This window comes from Stenella coeruleoalba, assembly GCF_951394435.1.
Source record: "Stenella coeruleoalba genome assembly, chromosome: 11".
Classification (NCBI taxonomy): Eukaryota; Metazoa; Chordata; class Mammalia; order Artiodactyla; family Delphinidae; genus Stenella; species Stenella coeruleoalba.
In genome coordinates, this window is record NC_137157.1 from 19,826,422 (window position 1) to 19,841,192 (window position 14,771).

The following is a 14,771-nucleotide window of genomic DNA, read 5'->3' on the forward strand; positions in this document are numbered from 1 at the left end:
GGAACTAAGATCCCGCATGCCGCTGGCCAAAAAGTAAAAAGAAGTAGAGAACATTAAAGGTTCTCTAATCATGTCATGACCGTATGTCTGTTTCTAATAGTTTTAAAAGCCTCTTAATTCTTTCACTTAATTCTTTATCTTTAGTCCCATCAGGTCCCATGCTGGGGAGGAGTGGGTTGGGGGGAGAGGCAGACAAAACTCTGGCAAAAAAGACCTGGTCTCAGCTCCCAGAAATATTACAGCCTTGTTGGACCCAGGGAATGTGCCGCGTTAGAGAGAAAAGAACAGGGTGCAGTCATGACTCGGAGGGAAGATTATTAATTTGGAGCGAAATGGGGTTTGAGGTGTCAGGGAAGCTACACTGAGTTGAGTTTAATCTAAGCTGTGAGGTTTGAGGAGCTCTCTAGGACAGCATCATCCCACAGAAATTCAGGCATATGTGTAACAATATTTTCTACTATAGTCACCACATTGACAGAAACGAAAAAGAGCCTAATGAAATTAATATTAACATATCTTATTTAACCCAATATATCAAACATGTTGTCATTTCAACATGTAATAATATAAACAATTATTAATGAGATATTTTACATTTTTTTTCTCATTAAGTCTTTGAAATCCTGTGTTTTACACTTACGGCCCTTCTCTACACAGACTACCCACGTTTCAATGCTCAACAGCCTCGTGTGGCCAGTGGCTACTGCGTTGGATAGACAGTTCAGTTCTAGAAAGACAAAGTGGAGAAGTTTATCCAGGCAAGAAGAAGAGCATGGGCAAAAGCAGAGAACAGGAAACAGCCACAGTCAGGGAAGAAAGTGTAAAACGGAGGTCGGAGAAATAGGCAGCCTCAGACTGCGTCTCACGCAAAGGAACCGGCCTTTGCATTGTTAGTGATTTTGTGAAGCCTTTTGAAAGCTGCAGAAGCTGAATGCAAGATGGATAGTTTAGTAGGAAGGGCTCAGAAGCATGATTCCAGGCCTCAGTTTCTTCAGGAGTCAAATAAGGTTTCACGGAACTAATACAGGAAAGAGAAACAAGGACATTTTCAAGATACTTTAAAATCTTTCTAAGGAAATATAAATCCATGCTAATGTTTAAGACAAAAGACTTTTTCCTATGGATGAATTATTTCAAGTTAATTGGATAAAAACATATAACCTGTTTCTGTTCAGGGATCCTACCCGTCAGCATGGCTCATACGAACTTCCTAGAAATGGGAACTATTAGTATGTGAAACTCTGGCTTGAAAAAGTAATTCTGCTAAACCTCTCTCATTTTAGTATCTAGAGATCTGTCTCCAAAGTTGGAAGCAGGAAAGTTTTCCTATACCAAAAAACTTTGTTTTTGACTTTACAAATGGTTCTATAAATCTTACAACTAAAACGAGCTAAAAGGTTTGAGGAGATCCGTCTCAAGAGAAAGCATGAATGTCTTCAATCCATAAATAGGACAAGGAAACAGAGAAGGAACTATCTTAGGAACCAGGGTGTATAGTTTGTTGTTAAATTTCTCAATACTAGAATTTGGTTCCTCTGTGCTTAGAAATTTTGTAATTAAAATTTTTCTTCCCTAAATGACAAAAACAAAAACCATCCTTAGACTTCACATTTTTTATAGCTCCAATTTTTTTTTAAGAAATTTTTAAAATTAATTTATTTATTTTTGGTTGCATTGGGTCTTCTTTGCTGCGCCCAGGCTTTGTCTAGTTGCAGCGAGCAGGAGCTACTCTTTATTGCAGTGCGCGGGCTTCTCATTGCGGTGGCTTCTCTTGTGGTGGAGCACGGGCTCTAGGCACGTGGGCTTCAGTAGTTGTGGCACGCAGGCTCAGTAGTTGTGGCTCATGGGCTCTAGAGCACAGACTCAGTAGTTGTGGTGCATGGGCTTAGTTGCTCTGCAGCATGTGGGATCTTCCCGGACCAGGGCTCGAACCCATGTCCCCTGCATTGGCAGGTGGATCCTTCACCACTGCGCCACCAGGAAGTCCCTATAGCTCCAATTTTAAAAGAAAAATGCAAGGCTTAATACTTAGAAGCACATGATGACAAAATATCTTTTTACTCAAGCTTGCCCACTTTGTACCACAACCCAACTTGGATGAACAAGACCACCGCTAATAAAATAGTTCCATTTTCCTACAGTCTGAAAATAATCACCAATTTTTAATGACTCTTTAGCATTTGCTATGACTGCAGATGGTATTTTGAAAGATGGGGAATTTTCCACCCTTGAAAGACCACAGCTTTTTTTTTCTTTGTTAAATAACTCTTGGGGGGAAAAAAAGGAAAATAAAGAATGAAAAAGGAAAAAAAAAGGAAGGAAGGGTTGTTTTTCATTTCTTCTAAATCAGAATATACAAGTATGATAAATTTATATTTTCTTTTCACATTGTTGAATTAGAAAAAATAAAATTTCATTTTGAAAATGAAATCAGTGATAAAAAGAAAAGGCTAAATGTATTTAAATGACTTAGAAATAAATAGTATAGAGCTTTTTAAAACCTCTTAATATGGACGAATAAATCAAACCATCTAACCACCTATGTGTGGGGAGAAGGGAAAGTCGGGCCTCTTGGGAATCCACAGGGCTATTACTTTAAGTACAATATCAATATTTGATGTCTTTAGCCAAGCACTACAGAGAAAAATAAATATTTTCACATGGCTCATGAAACCGACCCTGTGGAAGGAAAGTAAATAGAGACTGAAGTGTTCTGACATTGTTTTTCATTTTCCTTTCACACCATTCTTTTCCCCAAAGATTCTTTTGATTTAACCAGACAACGTTGAGATATTTTCCTTATGATTTACCCGTTTCTCCCAATCGTTCTTCTGAAGCCTGTTGACACTTGGCTGTTAACCTTTGCTTTCTCCATTTTTTTTGGAGGGGAGTGGGGCGGCAAGGGTGTCAAGCTTGCAAGGACACTGACAAATGTAAGAAAGGATACTGGGGATGATGGCTGCAGAGGAAACGGCAGAGATGGCCATCCGTATGCGGCATGTGGAAAGGCTGTTCCACTGGGGACACGATTTGTAAGAGATGATGGATTGCAGGAGCGTGTACACAACACCGCAGACAAACGCCAAAAGGGCACCGCCATCGTGTATCACGGGGACAGTTAACTCCTAGAGAGAAAGTCACACATGTGCTGTTACTCAGCGTGAGTCTGTGCACATCAAGAGCCGAACACTCACTCACTTGCTTTGGGCTCCTCCAAGCCACCAGGCATCACAGGTGCACACACCCCATCTTTGGAAAATACAGCTGCTTGCAGAAGATGACCAAGAGAAAAGCCTTCCCGGCACTGGAGTAAATGCCAGGAACTTGCTTGTTCCATAGCAAACGTTTGGCTTGCTGCGAGTTGGGCAGATGGGCCTGGTTCAGTAATAATATCTCAATAAAACTGGGGGGGAAACCCATATTAAACCAAAAAAATTATAAAAGAATTAAGAAAAACAAATGGTTTTCACCCCTTGAATGTTAGGCACATTTGAGCAAGGGAAAATAAACAAAAGGCAAAGCATCTAATGCTAATGAGCTGGGGTTGTTTTAGGAATAACCTGATAGTCCTGGTACTTTCCACTCTCCATTTTCTTTCTATGCTAATAAGTAAATCAAATCCTGAATTTACATACTTTGTTTCCACCCCCCACTAGCACTGTCAGGAAACTTGCTTCCTCAACCCTGGCCAATTCAATACATCAGATCTTAATCTGCAAGCTTCATGACACCCACATTAGCCCTGATGAAATCAGATCAAAAGGCCCTTGAATTAGCAGGAGGTGTATTTCCAGTGTGCCCTTTTCACTGTGGAATACATATTCGCTCATCAAAGATGTCTTTTAGCAGGGAAACGACTCAGATCAGACGTGAATTTTGGATAGAGGTTAAGATGAAAACCTAGTAGCTCTTTTTGAAACTCTTGTTAATTTAAAAGATAATAGGGCTTCCCTGGTGGCGCAGTGGTTGAGAGTCCGCCTGCCGATGCAGGGAACACGGGTTCGTGCCCCGGTCCGGGAAGATCCCACATGCCGCGGAGCGGCTGGGCCCGTGAACCATGGCCGCTGAGCCTGCACGTCCGGAGCCTGTGCTCCGCAATGGGAGAGGCCACAACAGTGAGAGGCCCGCGTACCGGTAAAAAAAAAAAAAAAAAGATAATAAAAGTAGAGAAAACTAGACTATTGAGAGGATCCAACCTCAGGAAACTTGACTTTTCCAAAAAGGAGACTTCTTGAGGGACAGGAAAGCATTGACGGAGACTGCTTGGTGAGGAGACACCAAAAAGTAGCCATCTTATCCACCAGTGCAGGAAAGAGTGCTAGCTGTGAACACCTGGTAAATGCAGTTTACTCCCCCTCAAGAAAAAGCACCAGCCAATGCTGTCTCCCGCCCTCACATCTCTAATTCTTCTTGAGGCAACTGCTCACATAGGTTTGCTTATGGCACGCCCAAAAGTGAATTGCAGGATATCAAAAAAGGAAGTTGTAAAGATACATTTACGGGAACAATGACAAGGCAAACAGTTTGCTCTCAGGGAAGTTAGAAATTCTATTTCTGGTCCTTGTGAAGATGTAATCACTTCACAGAAACCTTAAAAGGAAACAAAAGTGTAATTATCTAACCACCTAAGCCTTCTTCCTGAAGTCTGCCCTTTATGGTTTAAACACTGATGGCCGTTATCACTTGTGATGTTGAGTTATTCCGAGAATAATGTGATGGGATATCATACAGTGCATACTATCCCCCCCACAGGACAAGTCATACCCACACTCCACTAGACAACTTATATGCTTCCAAGTTGCCACCTTCCCTTTGAAAATAATTTTTCCATCGTGCTTTCTGATGCTAGAACTGTGAACTGTGAATTTTTTTGCCCTAATTTTATGAAAAAAAATTTATCATTCTTCTTTTTTAAGTTTATTTTATTTTTGGCTGCACTGGGTCTTCGTTGCTGCGCGCAGGTTTTTGTCTAGTTGCGGCAAGCGGGAGCTACTCCTCGTTGCGGTGTGCGGGCTTCTCATTGTGGTGGCTTCTCTTTGTTGCGGAGTGTGGGCTCTAGGTATGTGGGCTTCAGTAGCGGCGGCACGCGGGCTCAGTAGTTGTGGTGCATGGGCTTAGTTGCTCCGTACCATGTGGGATCTTTGTGGACCAGGGCTAGAACCTGTGTCCCCTGCATTGGCAGGCGGATTCTTTAAGCACTGCGCCACCTGGGAAGCCCTAGAACTGTGAATTGTGTACATGCTTTTTTCTCACAGAGATTTTCTCATTCTGGCCTAGAGGTTAACTCTTCCCCACAGGTTCTGGGCAGACTGCTTCAATCAAAGGTGACTTTTCATGACTCACAGGATTTGGGGAGAGTATTAACCTCTCTGGGTCTCCATTTCTCCATTGATAAATGAGGAAAATAATACTACCTATCTTCTAAGGTCATTATTAGAATTATACGAGTTAAAGCATGAAATGTTTTCATAAATGTCTGTCACCTAGAAAACTTCAATAAGAATTCCCAGGTGGTCCAGCGGTTAGGACTCCATGCTCTCACTGCCGGGGCCAGGGTTCAATCCCTGGTCGGGGAACTAAGATCCCACAAGCCGTGCAGCCCGGCCAAATAAGAAAAAGAAAGAAGAAAAAAAGAAAACTTTAATAAATGTTGTTATGGAACCCAAAACACACACAATCATAAAACGTAAGGAAATGTCATCAAGAGTCTCTACCACGTGACAAATGTCATAGGCAACTAGTGATGTTTATTTCCTAACACAGAGACAATAGAGTAGGAAAGTTAAACGAAGCCGGAAGCAAAGTGAGTTCACAAGATGCCCTCCTGGAAGCCCTATAGGCTTGCTTCAGGGAGGCTACAAATTTGGCTCTCAGCTTTCACCAGTGTTAACAAGGAAACACTGTTAGTTGTGGATTTGTAACATCCCAAAACGAAAACTTGTTGGCCACCAGACCTGGAAGAATATTCCTGCCCTAGGTTGTCCTGAGGTTCTGTGTCATACAAGGAAGGATGCCTCACCCCTCACAACACAGCACTGAGTTTCCCAGAGCACTTTATTATACTGTCCCCCCCACCAATGACAGATGGCTTCCTGCATGTGCAGGGCAGAAAAGGTGATTCTCTGAGGCCCACATGATGCAGGTGAGGCAGAGGGCCCTCTGACAATGGTCTGACTCATGCAGGAGCAGACACTAGAGAACAGGTGGACAGCAGACGGTACAGGTGGTGTCCTGAGGTTATCAGCCTCCCAGGTACACACCAGGAGGCAGTGCCCCTCTGCTGCAGCTTCAGTGTGCAGATGTGGACTTGAACAGCCAGCTAGCACTGAAGGCTGACACGTTTTTATAAAGTAAGCGTCACAGAAGATCAACCCACTTCTGGTGGGAAAAAAGTTAAAGGAGTACCCCCAGGCAGAACCAAAAGTCCTCCAGGAGTAACCTCCTTTCTACGGTCACAAAGGGACAATGGTGATGACAGAGCAGGCCCTCCAGGATGTTGGCCTATAGTGATGAACCGATGACCGTGAAGACGGCTAAGTACAGACTGCTGGGCACTGTACATTATCTCATCGAATCCCAGCAATAACCCTGTAAGGCGAGTGCTCATATTAGTACTCATTTGAAATACAACACATACTTGTAAAATATAAAATATTGCCTCCATAGACAAATACCATGCCTTCCTGAAAGAGACTTCGGAATGAAAGGAATCCAAAAATTAGAATAAAACATGTAGGATTTTTTCCAACACTTGACACAGTAAGAATATGTCAAGTGGACTCTGCAGTAGTTGTTATATAAGTTAATTTGCTCAGTAAGGCCATATTTTGGCCCTGCAACTGATTAGCTGAGTAACCCTGACCAAATTATTTCACCTCCATGTGCCTAGATCCTCATCTGTGAAAGGAAGAGATCAGATGCCTCTCTTTGAATTGAACACCAGAGGCCCAAACAGCAGAATCAGTAAACATACACACGCTCATACACAGAAACGTTTTCACGATGTTAATGAAATCATTACAATGACTGAAGTAGCTCTCCCAGCACATTAAACCACATCAACAAGAACACAGAGCAACCCAGAGCCCACAGCATGGTCTGAAGCACGCTCTCTCTCACACACGCACCCCATCTCTCCCAAGTACTAGGCTGGGCTGACTTGCAAATGACGAAGATTTGTTTCTAAGAAGCAAACTATCCCAATATTCATACGCTCATCAACTATTTGAGAGCTGTGCTGGCACAAGCGCGCCTCTGGTGCCCTTGCTTCTCTCCTCCAGATACATATACTCCATCACCCCCAATAACCAAAAAAACTTCAGGTCATACCTGGAAATTGGCTACAATGCCCAACCCGATGCATCCCACCAATCCTAGAACTAACGACACCAAGTTAAAAACAGGAGTGCTGAAATAGCTGGTTTGGTTTTGCTTCTCTACTATTTTATATCTTGTGTACATCGTGGCTGCACCTGAAAAAGAAAGGGACTCTGATGAATTTTTATTTTTTGACTTTTTAGAAGGAAAAACACATGAACAGTTTTTATGGCTTTTAAAATAATTTGTATTTTCAGTCTCCTGATTGCAATAGTCTCCCCACTCGTTCACACCTGCCCTTCCTCACCCCATCTTACTCTCCCCCGCCATGTGATGCATACACACACACACGCATACACACACACACACACACACACACACACACACACACACACACTGTCTTGGCTGTTATCCTTTTCACATAAATGCTATTGTGCACGTATTTTTCTGGGACTTGCTTTTTTATTTATTTAAAAACGTTCCATGGTTGGGACTTCCCTGGTGGCACAGTGGTTAAGAATCCGCCTGCCAATACAGGGGACGCGGGTTTGAGCCCTGGTCTGGGAAGATCCCACATGCCGCGGAGCAACTAAGCCCGTGCACCACAACTACTGAGCCTGAGCTCTAGAGCACACGAACCACAACTACTGAGCCCACGTGCCGCAACTACTGAAGCCCGTGTGCCTAGAGGCCATGCTCCACAACAAGAGAAGCCACTGCAATGAGAAGCCTGTGCACTGCAACAAAGAGTAGACCCCGCTCGCCGCAACTAGAGAAAGCCTGCGCACAGCAACGAAGACCCAACGCAGCCATAAATAAATAAATTTAAGGGGCTTCCCTGGTGGCACAGTGGTTGAGAGTCCGCCTGCCGATGCAGGGGACACGGGTTCGTGCCCAGGACCGGGAAGATCCCACATGCCGCGGAGAGGCTGGGCCCGTGAGCCATGGCCACTGAGCCTGCGCGTCCGGAGCCTGTGCTCCGCAACAGGAGAGGCCACAACAGGGAGAGGCCCGCGTGCCGCAAAAGAAAAAAAAAAAAAAAAAAAAAAATTTAAAATAAATAACTAAATAAATTTTTAAAATAAAAGTGTTCTGTGGCGATCTTGCCAATGTCAGTACACGTAGGTCTCCCTCATCATGGTATACAGTGAGATGCCATATTTATTTCATCATTCTCCTAATGATAGATTTCTACATTATATGTTTTTCCTATTACAAACAATGCTCAGTGAACATCCTTATATAGAAGGCTTTGGCGCACTTTCAGTGTTTCTGAAAGATGAATTCCTAGAAGTAGTATTACTGCGTTAAAAAACTATGCTCAATTAAAATGCCAAAAAGTAGCTCCAAACTGCTCCAAGACTGAGGCAATTCATACTCCCACAGCAGAGTTTGAAAGCAATTCTGTATGCCCTGTCCTTTTAATTGTTGCCAATCTAACAAATGAAAAATGGCAACCTGTTTGTTTAATTTGCATCTCTCTGATAGTCAGTGAGACTGAGCAACTTTCAGTATGTCACTACTCATTTGCATTTCTCTTCTGAAAATTGTATGTTTATCATTTTTTAAATTTTTCTCTTGAGTTTGTTCATTTTCAATTTGTAGTTGCTCTTTATACATTATGTACATTAGTCTATTGTCTGCTATAAATATTACAAATGTTCTTCTGGTCTGTTGTTTGTCTTTAACTTCGTGAATCTTTCATCACTTAGAAGTTTCCATTTTCATCTACCCAAATCTGTCAGTTCTTCTATTTAGCTTCGGGGTTTTGTGTGTGCAAGTTTAGATAAGCTTTTCCATCCTAAGGTTTTAAAAATATTTTCCTATACTTAAATCCAAATCCTCTTTTTTTTTTTTTTTTAAGATTTAATTTTATTTATTTTTGGCTGTGTTGAGTCTTCACTCTTGTGCACGGGCTTTCTCTAGTTGCAGCAAGCGGGGCTACTCTTCTTTGCAGTCGGGCTTCTCCTTGCGGTGGCTTCTCTTGTTGCAGAGCATGGGCTCTAGGCGTGCGGGCTTCAGTAGGTGTGGAGCGTGGGCTCAGTAGTTGTGGCGCATGGGCTTAGTTGTTCCATGGCATGTGGGATCTTCCCGGACCAGGGCTCGAACCCATGTCCCCTGCACTGGCAGGCGGATTCTTATCCACTGCACCACCATAAGAAAAAGTCCCTCCTCTTATGGTTTTGTTCTTCATGTTTACTTCTTTAATTGCCATTGGCTTTTGTGAATAGTGTGACAGCAAATTTAACTCAGCAAATTTAGCTTATAGAAAAAGTCACATAGATATGCAGAGATATGTTTAAAAGATATTCACTTTAGCGTTGTATATTACAAAATGAAAAATAGCCTAAATGTTTAACAATAGGGGACTGAATTATAAATTATTATATGTCCATGAGATGGGTATCATGCATGTGTTGGGATAAAGTAGATTTCTGTGTGTTCAATAGTGTTATGATGGCCATAATATTTTTTGCTGAATTTTTAAAACCAGTCTAAAGGCTAATCATTTATCATAGAGCATTTTAAACAGAGATATTCATGTCAGATTCTCCCTTGCCTAGAAGCAAAAAGCTACATTTATCACTTGCTAGTGATAAAATAATCTGTCTTCTAAATCTGGACTCTGGGCAAGGATGGTGTAAGAGGGCACTGGGATTGACTGACTCCTATTTCTACTTCCCCTTGCTCACCTCCAAAACCTTGGGAGGAGAAGACAACAAATGAGTGATGGGGTGAAACTCCCTCTACCAAGGAGGGTGAACAAATTCTGAAGATGTCAAGTCACTAGGTAGGGTTTCCAGCACCTCTGCCCCTTCCACCCTGCATCAGTAGAGAGGGCCAGAAAGTGCTGGTTATATGATGGGTCCCTGGCAAACACCTGATTGTTCTGCAGGGTTAAGGGTTTATGGAATACCCTCATCATCCCATAGGACTGAGTTTTTTAGTCTTTACATTAATTGGTTCATGAGAGAGCGTTGTAGCCTCTCAACTGCATCTCAGGTGCATTTGAGGAACTGAAAAATCATAGCTGAGTTGGAGACAAACTATTCCATGCTTCACCTTTCCCTTCCTCTAACAGGTGAGCTAACACCTTTGTCATTGGTTCAGAAGCTTTTGTGAGTATCCAAGTCCCTTAGAGTGCTGGTTCACAGCACATATGCTTGGGCCCCACTTCCAGAAGTTCTGATCCAGTATATCTGCAGTGTGGCCCTGGAACAGGCCTTGGAACCAGCACCCAAGAGGATTTTCTTGTAAGTTACCTTCAGAACACACTCTGAGAAACACTAGCTTCTAAATTTTAGGTGTCTTTGGCTTAACGCAAATGCATTGGATATAAATCACAATTTTAGAAATTACATTTAAAATCCATTTCAAATTCCTGTGGCAAATTACCAGATAAAGTGAATAGTTCTATAATGAGGCCAAAAATAACTATGGATTTCTAGTCACTTGAGTTTCTTAAAGCAGAGCAAAACTGTAGTTGCAAAGGTTATACTTTTTAAAAAATCACGTATACCAAGCATAAACCCTAATGTAAACTATTGACTTTGGGTGATAATGATGTGGCAATGTAGGTTCATCAGCTGTAACTAATATATTACTCTGGTGGGGGGATGTTGATAATGGAGAAGGCTGTGGGGGGCTGCGGGGGAGCAGGACATATATGGGAAATCTCTACCTTTTCCTCCAGTTTTCTGTGAATCTGAAAATGTTCTAAAAAATAATGTTTGTTAAAAAATAACAATAAAAGAGGGCAGAAGCAAGAAGAACTACAATCATGCAGCCTGTGGAACCAAAACCACATTCACAGAAAGAGACAAGATGAAAAGGCAGAGGGCTATGTACCAGATGAAGGAACAAGGTAAAACCCCAGAAAAACAACTGAATGAAGTGGAGATAGGAAACCTTCCAGAAAAAGAATCCAGAAAAATGATAGTGAAGATGATCCAGGACCTCAGAAAAAGAATGGAGGCAAGGATTGAGAAGATGCCAGAAATGTTTAACAAAGACCTAGAAGAATTAAAGAACAAACAAACAGAGATGAACAATACAATAACTGAAATGAAAAATACACTAGAAGGAAGCAAGCAGAATAACTGAGGCAGAAGAACAGATAAGTGACCTGGAAGACAGAAGGGTGGAATTCACTGCCGTGGAACAGAATAAAGAAAAAAGAATGAAAAGAAATGAAGACAGCCTAAGGGACCTCTGGGAAAACATTAAAGGCAACAACATTCGCACTATAGGGGTCCCAGAAGGAGAAGAGAGAGAGAAAGGACCCGAGAAAATACTTGAAGAGATTATAGATGAAAACTTCCCTAACATGGGAGAGGAAATAGCCACCCAAGTCCAGGAAACACAGAGTCCCAGGCAGGAGAAACCCAAGGAGAAACACATCGAGTAATCAGACTGAATAATTAAATTAAATTAAATTAATTAATGTAATCAAATTAAAGACAAAGAAAAATTATTGGAAGCAACGAGGGAAAAATGACAAATAACATACAAGGTAACTCCCATAAGGTTAACAGCTGATTTCTCAGCAGAAACTCTACAAGCCAGAAGGGAGTGGCACAGTATATTTAAAGTGATGAAAGGGAAAAACCTACAACCAAGATTACTCTACCCAGCAAGGATCTCATTCAGATTCGATGGAGAAATCAAAAGCTTTACAGACAAGCAAAAGCTAAGAGAATTCAGCACCAACCAAACCGGCTCTACAACAAATGCTAAAGGAACTTCTCTAAGTGAGAAACACAAGAGAAGAAAAGGACCTACAAAAACAAACCCATAACAGTTAAGACAATGGTAATAGGAACATACATATCAATAATTACCTTAAACGTGACTGGAATAAATGCTCTAACCATAAGACACAGGCTTGCTGAATGGATACGAAAACAAGACCCATATATATGCTGTCTACAAGAGACCCACTTCAGACCTAGGGACACATACAGACTGAAAGTGAGGGGATGGAAAAAGATATTCCATGCAAATGGAAATCCAAAGGAAGCTGGAGTAGCAATACTCATATCCGATAAAACAGACTTTAAAATAAAGAATGTTACAAGAGACAAGGAAGGACACTACCTTGGATGATCAAGGGATCAATCCAAGAAGACATAACAATTATAAATATATATGCACCCAACACATAGGAGCACCTCAATACATAAGGCAACTGCTAACAGCTATAAAAGAGGAAATCGACAGTGACACAATAATAGTGGGGGACTTTAACACCTCACTTACACCAATGGACAGATCATCCAGACAGAAAATTAATAAGGAAACACAAGCTTTAAATGACAAAATAGACCAGATAGATTTAAATGATATTTATGGGACATTCTATCCAAAAACAGCAGATTACACTTTCTTCTCAAGTGCGCAAGGAACATTCTCCAGGATAGATCACATCTTGGGTCACAAATCAAGCCTCCGTAAATTTAAGAAAATTGATATCATATCAAGCACCTTTTCCGACCACAACGCTATGAGATTAGAAATCAACTACAGGGAAAAAAATGTAAAAAACACAAACACATGGAGGCTAAACAATACGTTACTAAATAACCAAGAGATCACTGAAGAAATCAAAGAGGAAATCAAAAAATACCTAGAGACAAATTACAATGAAAACACAATGATCCAAAACCTATGGGATGCAGCAAAAGCAGTTCTAAGAGGGAAGTTTATAGCAATACAAGCCTACCTCAAGAAACAAGAAAAATCTCAAATAAACAATCTAAACTTACACCTAAAGGAGCTAGAGAAAGAAGAGCAAACAAAACCCAAAGTTAGTAGAAGGAAAGAAATCATAAAGATCAGAGCAAAAATAAATGAAATAGAAACAAAGAAAACAATAACAAAGATCAAAGACCAATCAATAAAAATGATACATAAACTGTAACATTTTACTTCACATGAGATTGGTAATTTTTAATTTATTTATAATAATTATTGTGTACTTACTAAGAAATGCAGAGAAGTTTATCATAAATCCAAAAATACCACTCTCTGGAGGTGTTGTTCCTGTATCACTGAGAAAGAGAAGACATGTCCAAATTAGTAAAAAGGAATTCAGTTCAGGCATATAATTGGCAGGTATTATATTGTATCCCCTCTGGGTGTTCGGCCACTTAGAATTCCAAAGATTTGACCTGATTTTGTTCTAAAGTATTTTCAAGTTGGGCTCTGAAAAATTAAAAACTATTTTTTATTTTTTTCCCCAGTTTTACTGATATATAATTAACAAACAGCACTGTATAAGTTTAAGGTGTACAGCATAATGATCTGACTTAGAGACATCATGAAATGATCACCACAGTAAGTTTCGTGAACATCCATCATCTCATATAGATATAAATTTTTTTGAGAACTTTTTTTGTTATGCTGAGAACTCTTAGGATTTACTTTCTTAACAACGTTCATATATAACATACAGCAGTGTTAATTATAGTACCCATGTTGTACATTACCTCCCTAGTACTTATTTATATTCTAACTGGAAGTTTGTGCTATTTGACCACCATCATCCAATCCCCCTCTTCCTCACCCCTGGCCTCTGAGAACCACAAGTCTGGTCTCTTTTCCTATGAGTTTGTTTGTATGTTTGTTTGTTTTGAAGTATAACTGACAACACTATGTGAGGAAATATTTAAAGTGAATGGTGGTGGTGTTTTTCAGATGATCCCACCTGAAAAATCTGAAGTGTGTGTTCATTCTTGATGAGGAATTGAGTGAGACTATTTTTGGGGGAAAAAAAAAAAAAACCTGGTCTAAAATCACGTTTGAAAAGTCTACTATTTGAATATTAAATATACATAAACACATCATTTTAATTTTTAACAATATGATTTATGCATAAGAATTTACACTGCTGAAAATATGATAGAAGGCTGAGCAATAAATATTATTGATGCCTGTCAGTACTTTATGGAAATAGGGTATCAAGGGTATTACTCATGGTGATAAATTATTTTAACAAAAAAATAGCTTCTATGAGACATATTTCAGATGCAGTCTATCAATTAATTAATTCAATGAGCTGGAATGTAGCATTTGACATGTGCTAGCTTCTATTCATTAATGCCAAGGTTTACATTTTTATACTCTCAAGCTGCTTGCATAAAGCACAGTTTCAAACTGATGGCAAAGGCACTCCCAACATGAAAGAACTCGTACTTGTCTTGAGTGTTTCCACGTTTTAAAACAGCTCTGAAATTTAAGTACTGAAAAATGGATCAAGTTGAAAAGATGCACTTCAAAGTGTTTGAAAAATTCCACAGGAAGCCTGTGTGTGCAGGAAGCAGGAGTCTTTAAGCTTTGTGAACACTTAATATTTGAAGAGTATGAAGAGGTTAATGTTCGCCCTTCCCACAAATTCCTCTAGTCCCAATTACTTCAATCTCAGTGTCACTTGTACCTGTAAGAATCTGAAGGGT

The 14,771-nt window shown here is 40.5% G+C and overlaps 1 protein-coding gene across 1 annotated transcript in view; it reads right to left on the reverse strand.

Moving 5' to 3' along the window:
• The window catches only part of DRAM1 (DNA damage regulated autophagy modulator 1), a 45,086-nt gene that overhangs the window by 8,178 nt on the left and 22,137 nt on the right, over nucleotides 1-14,771 (reverse strand). Inside the window, exons 2-4 of the mRNA XM_079936874.1 lie at nucleotides 13,300-13,367; nucleotides 7,330-7,472; nucleotides 2,948-3,125 (exon numbers count right to left, since the gene is read on the reverse strand). Of these exons, the coding sequence (XP_079793000.1) occupies nucleotides 2,948-3,125; nucleotides 7,330-7,472; nucleotides 13,300-13,367 (389 nt within the window). The remainder of the gene's footprint in view (nucleotides 1-2,947; nucleotides 3,126-7,329; nucleotides 7,473-13,299; nucleotides 13,368-14,771) is intronic.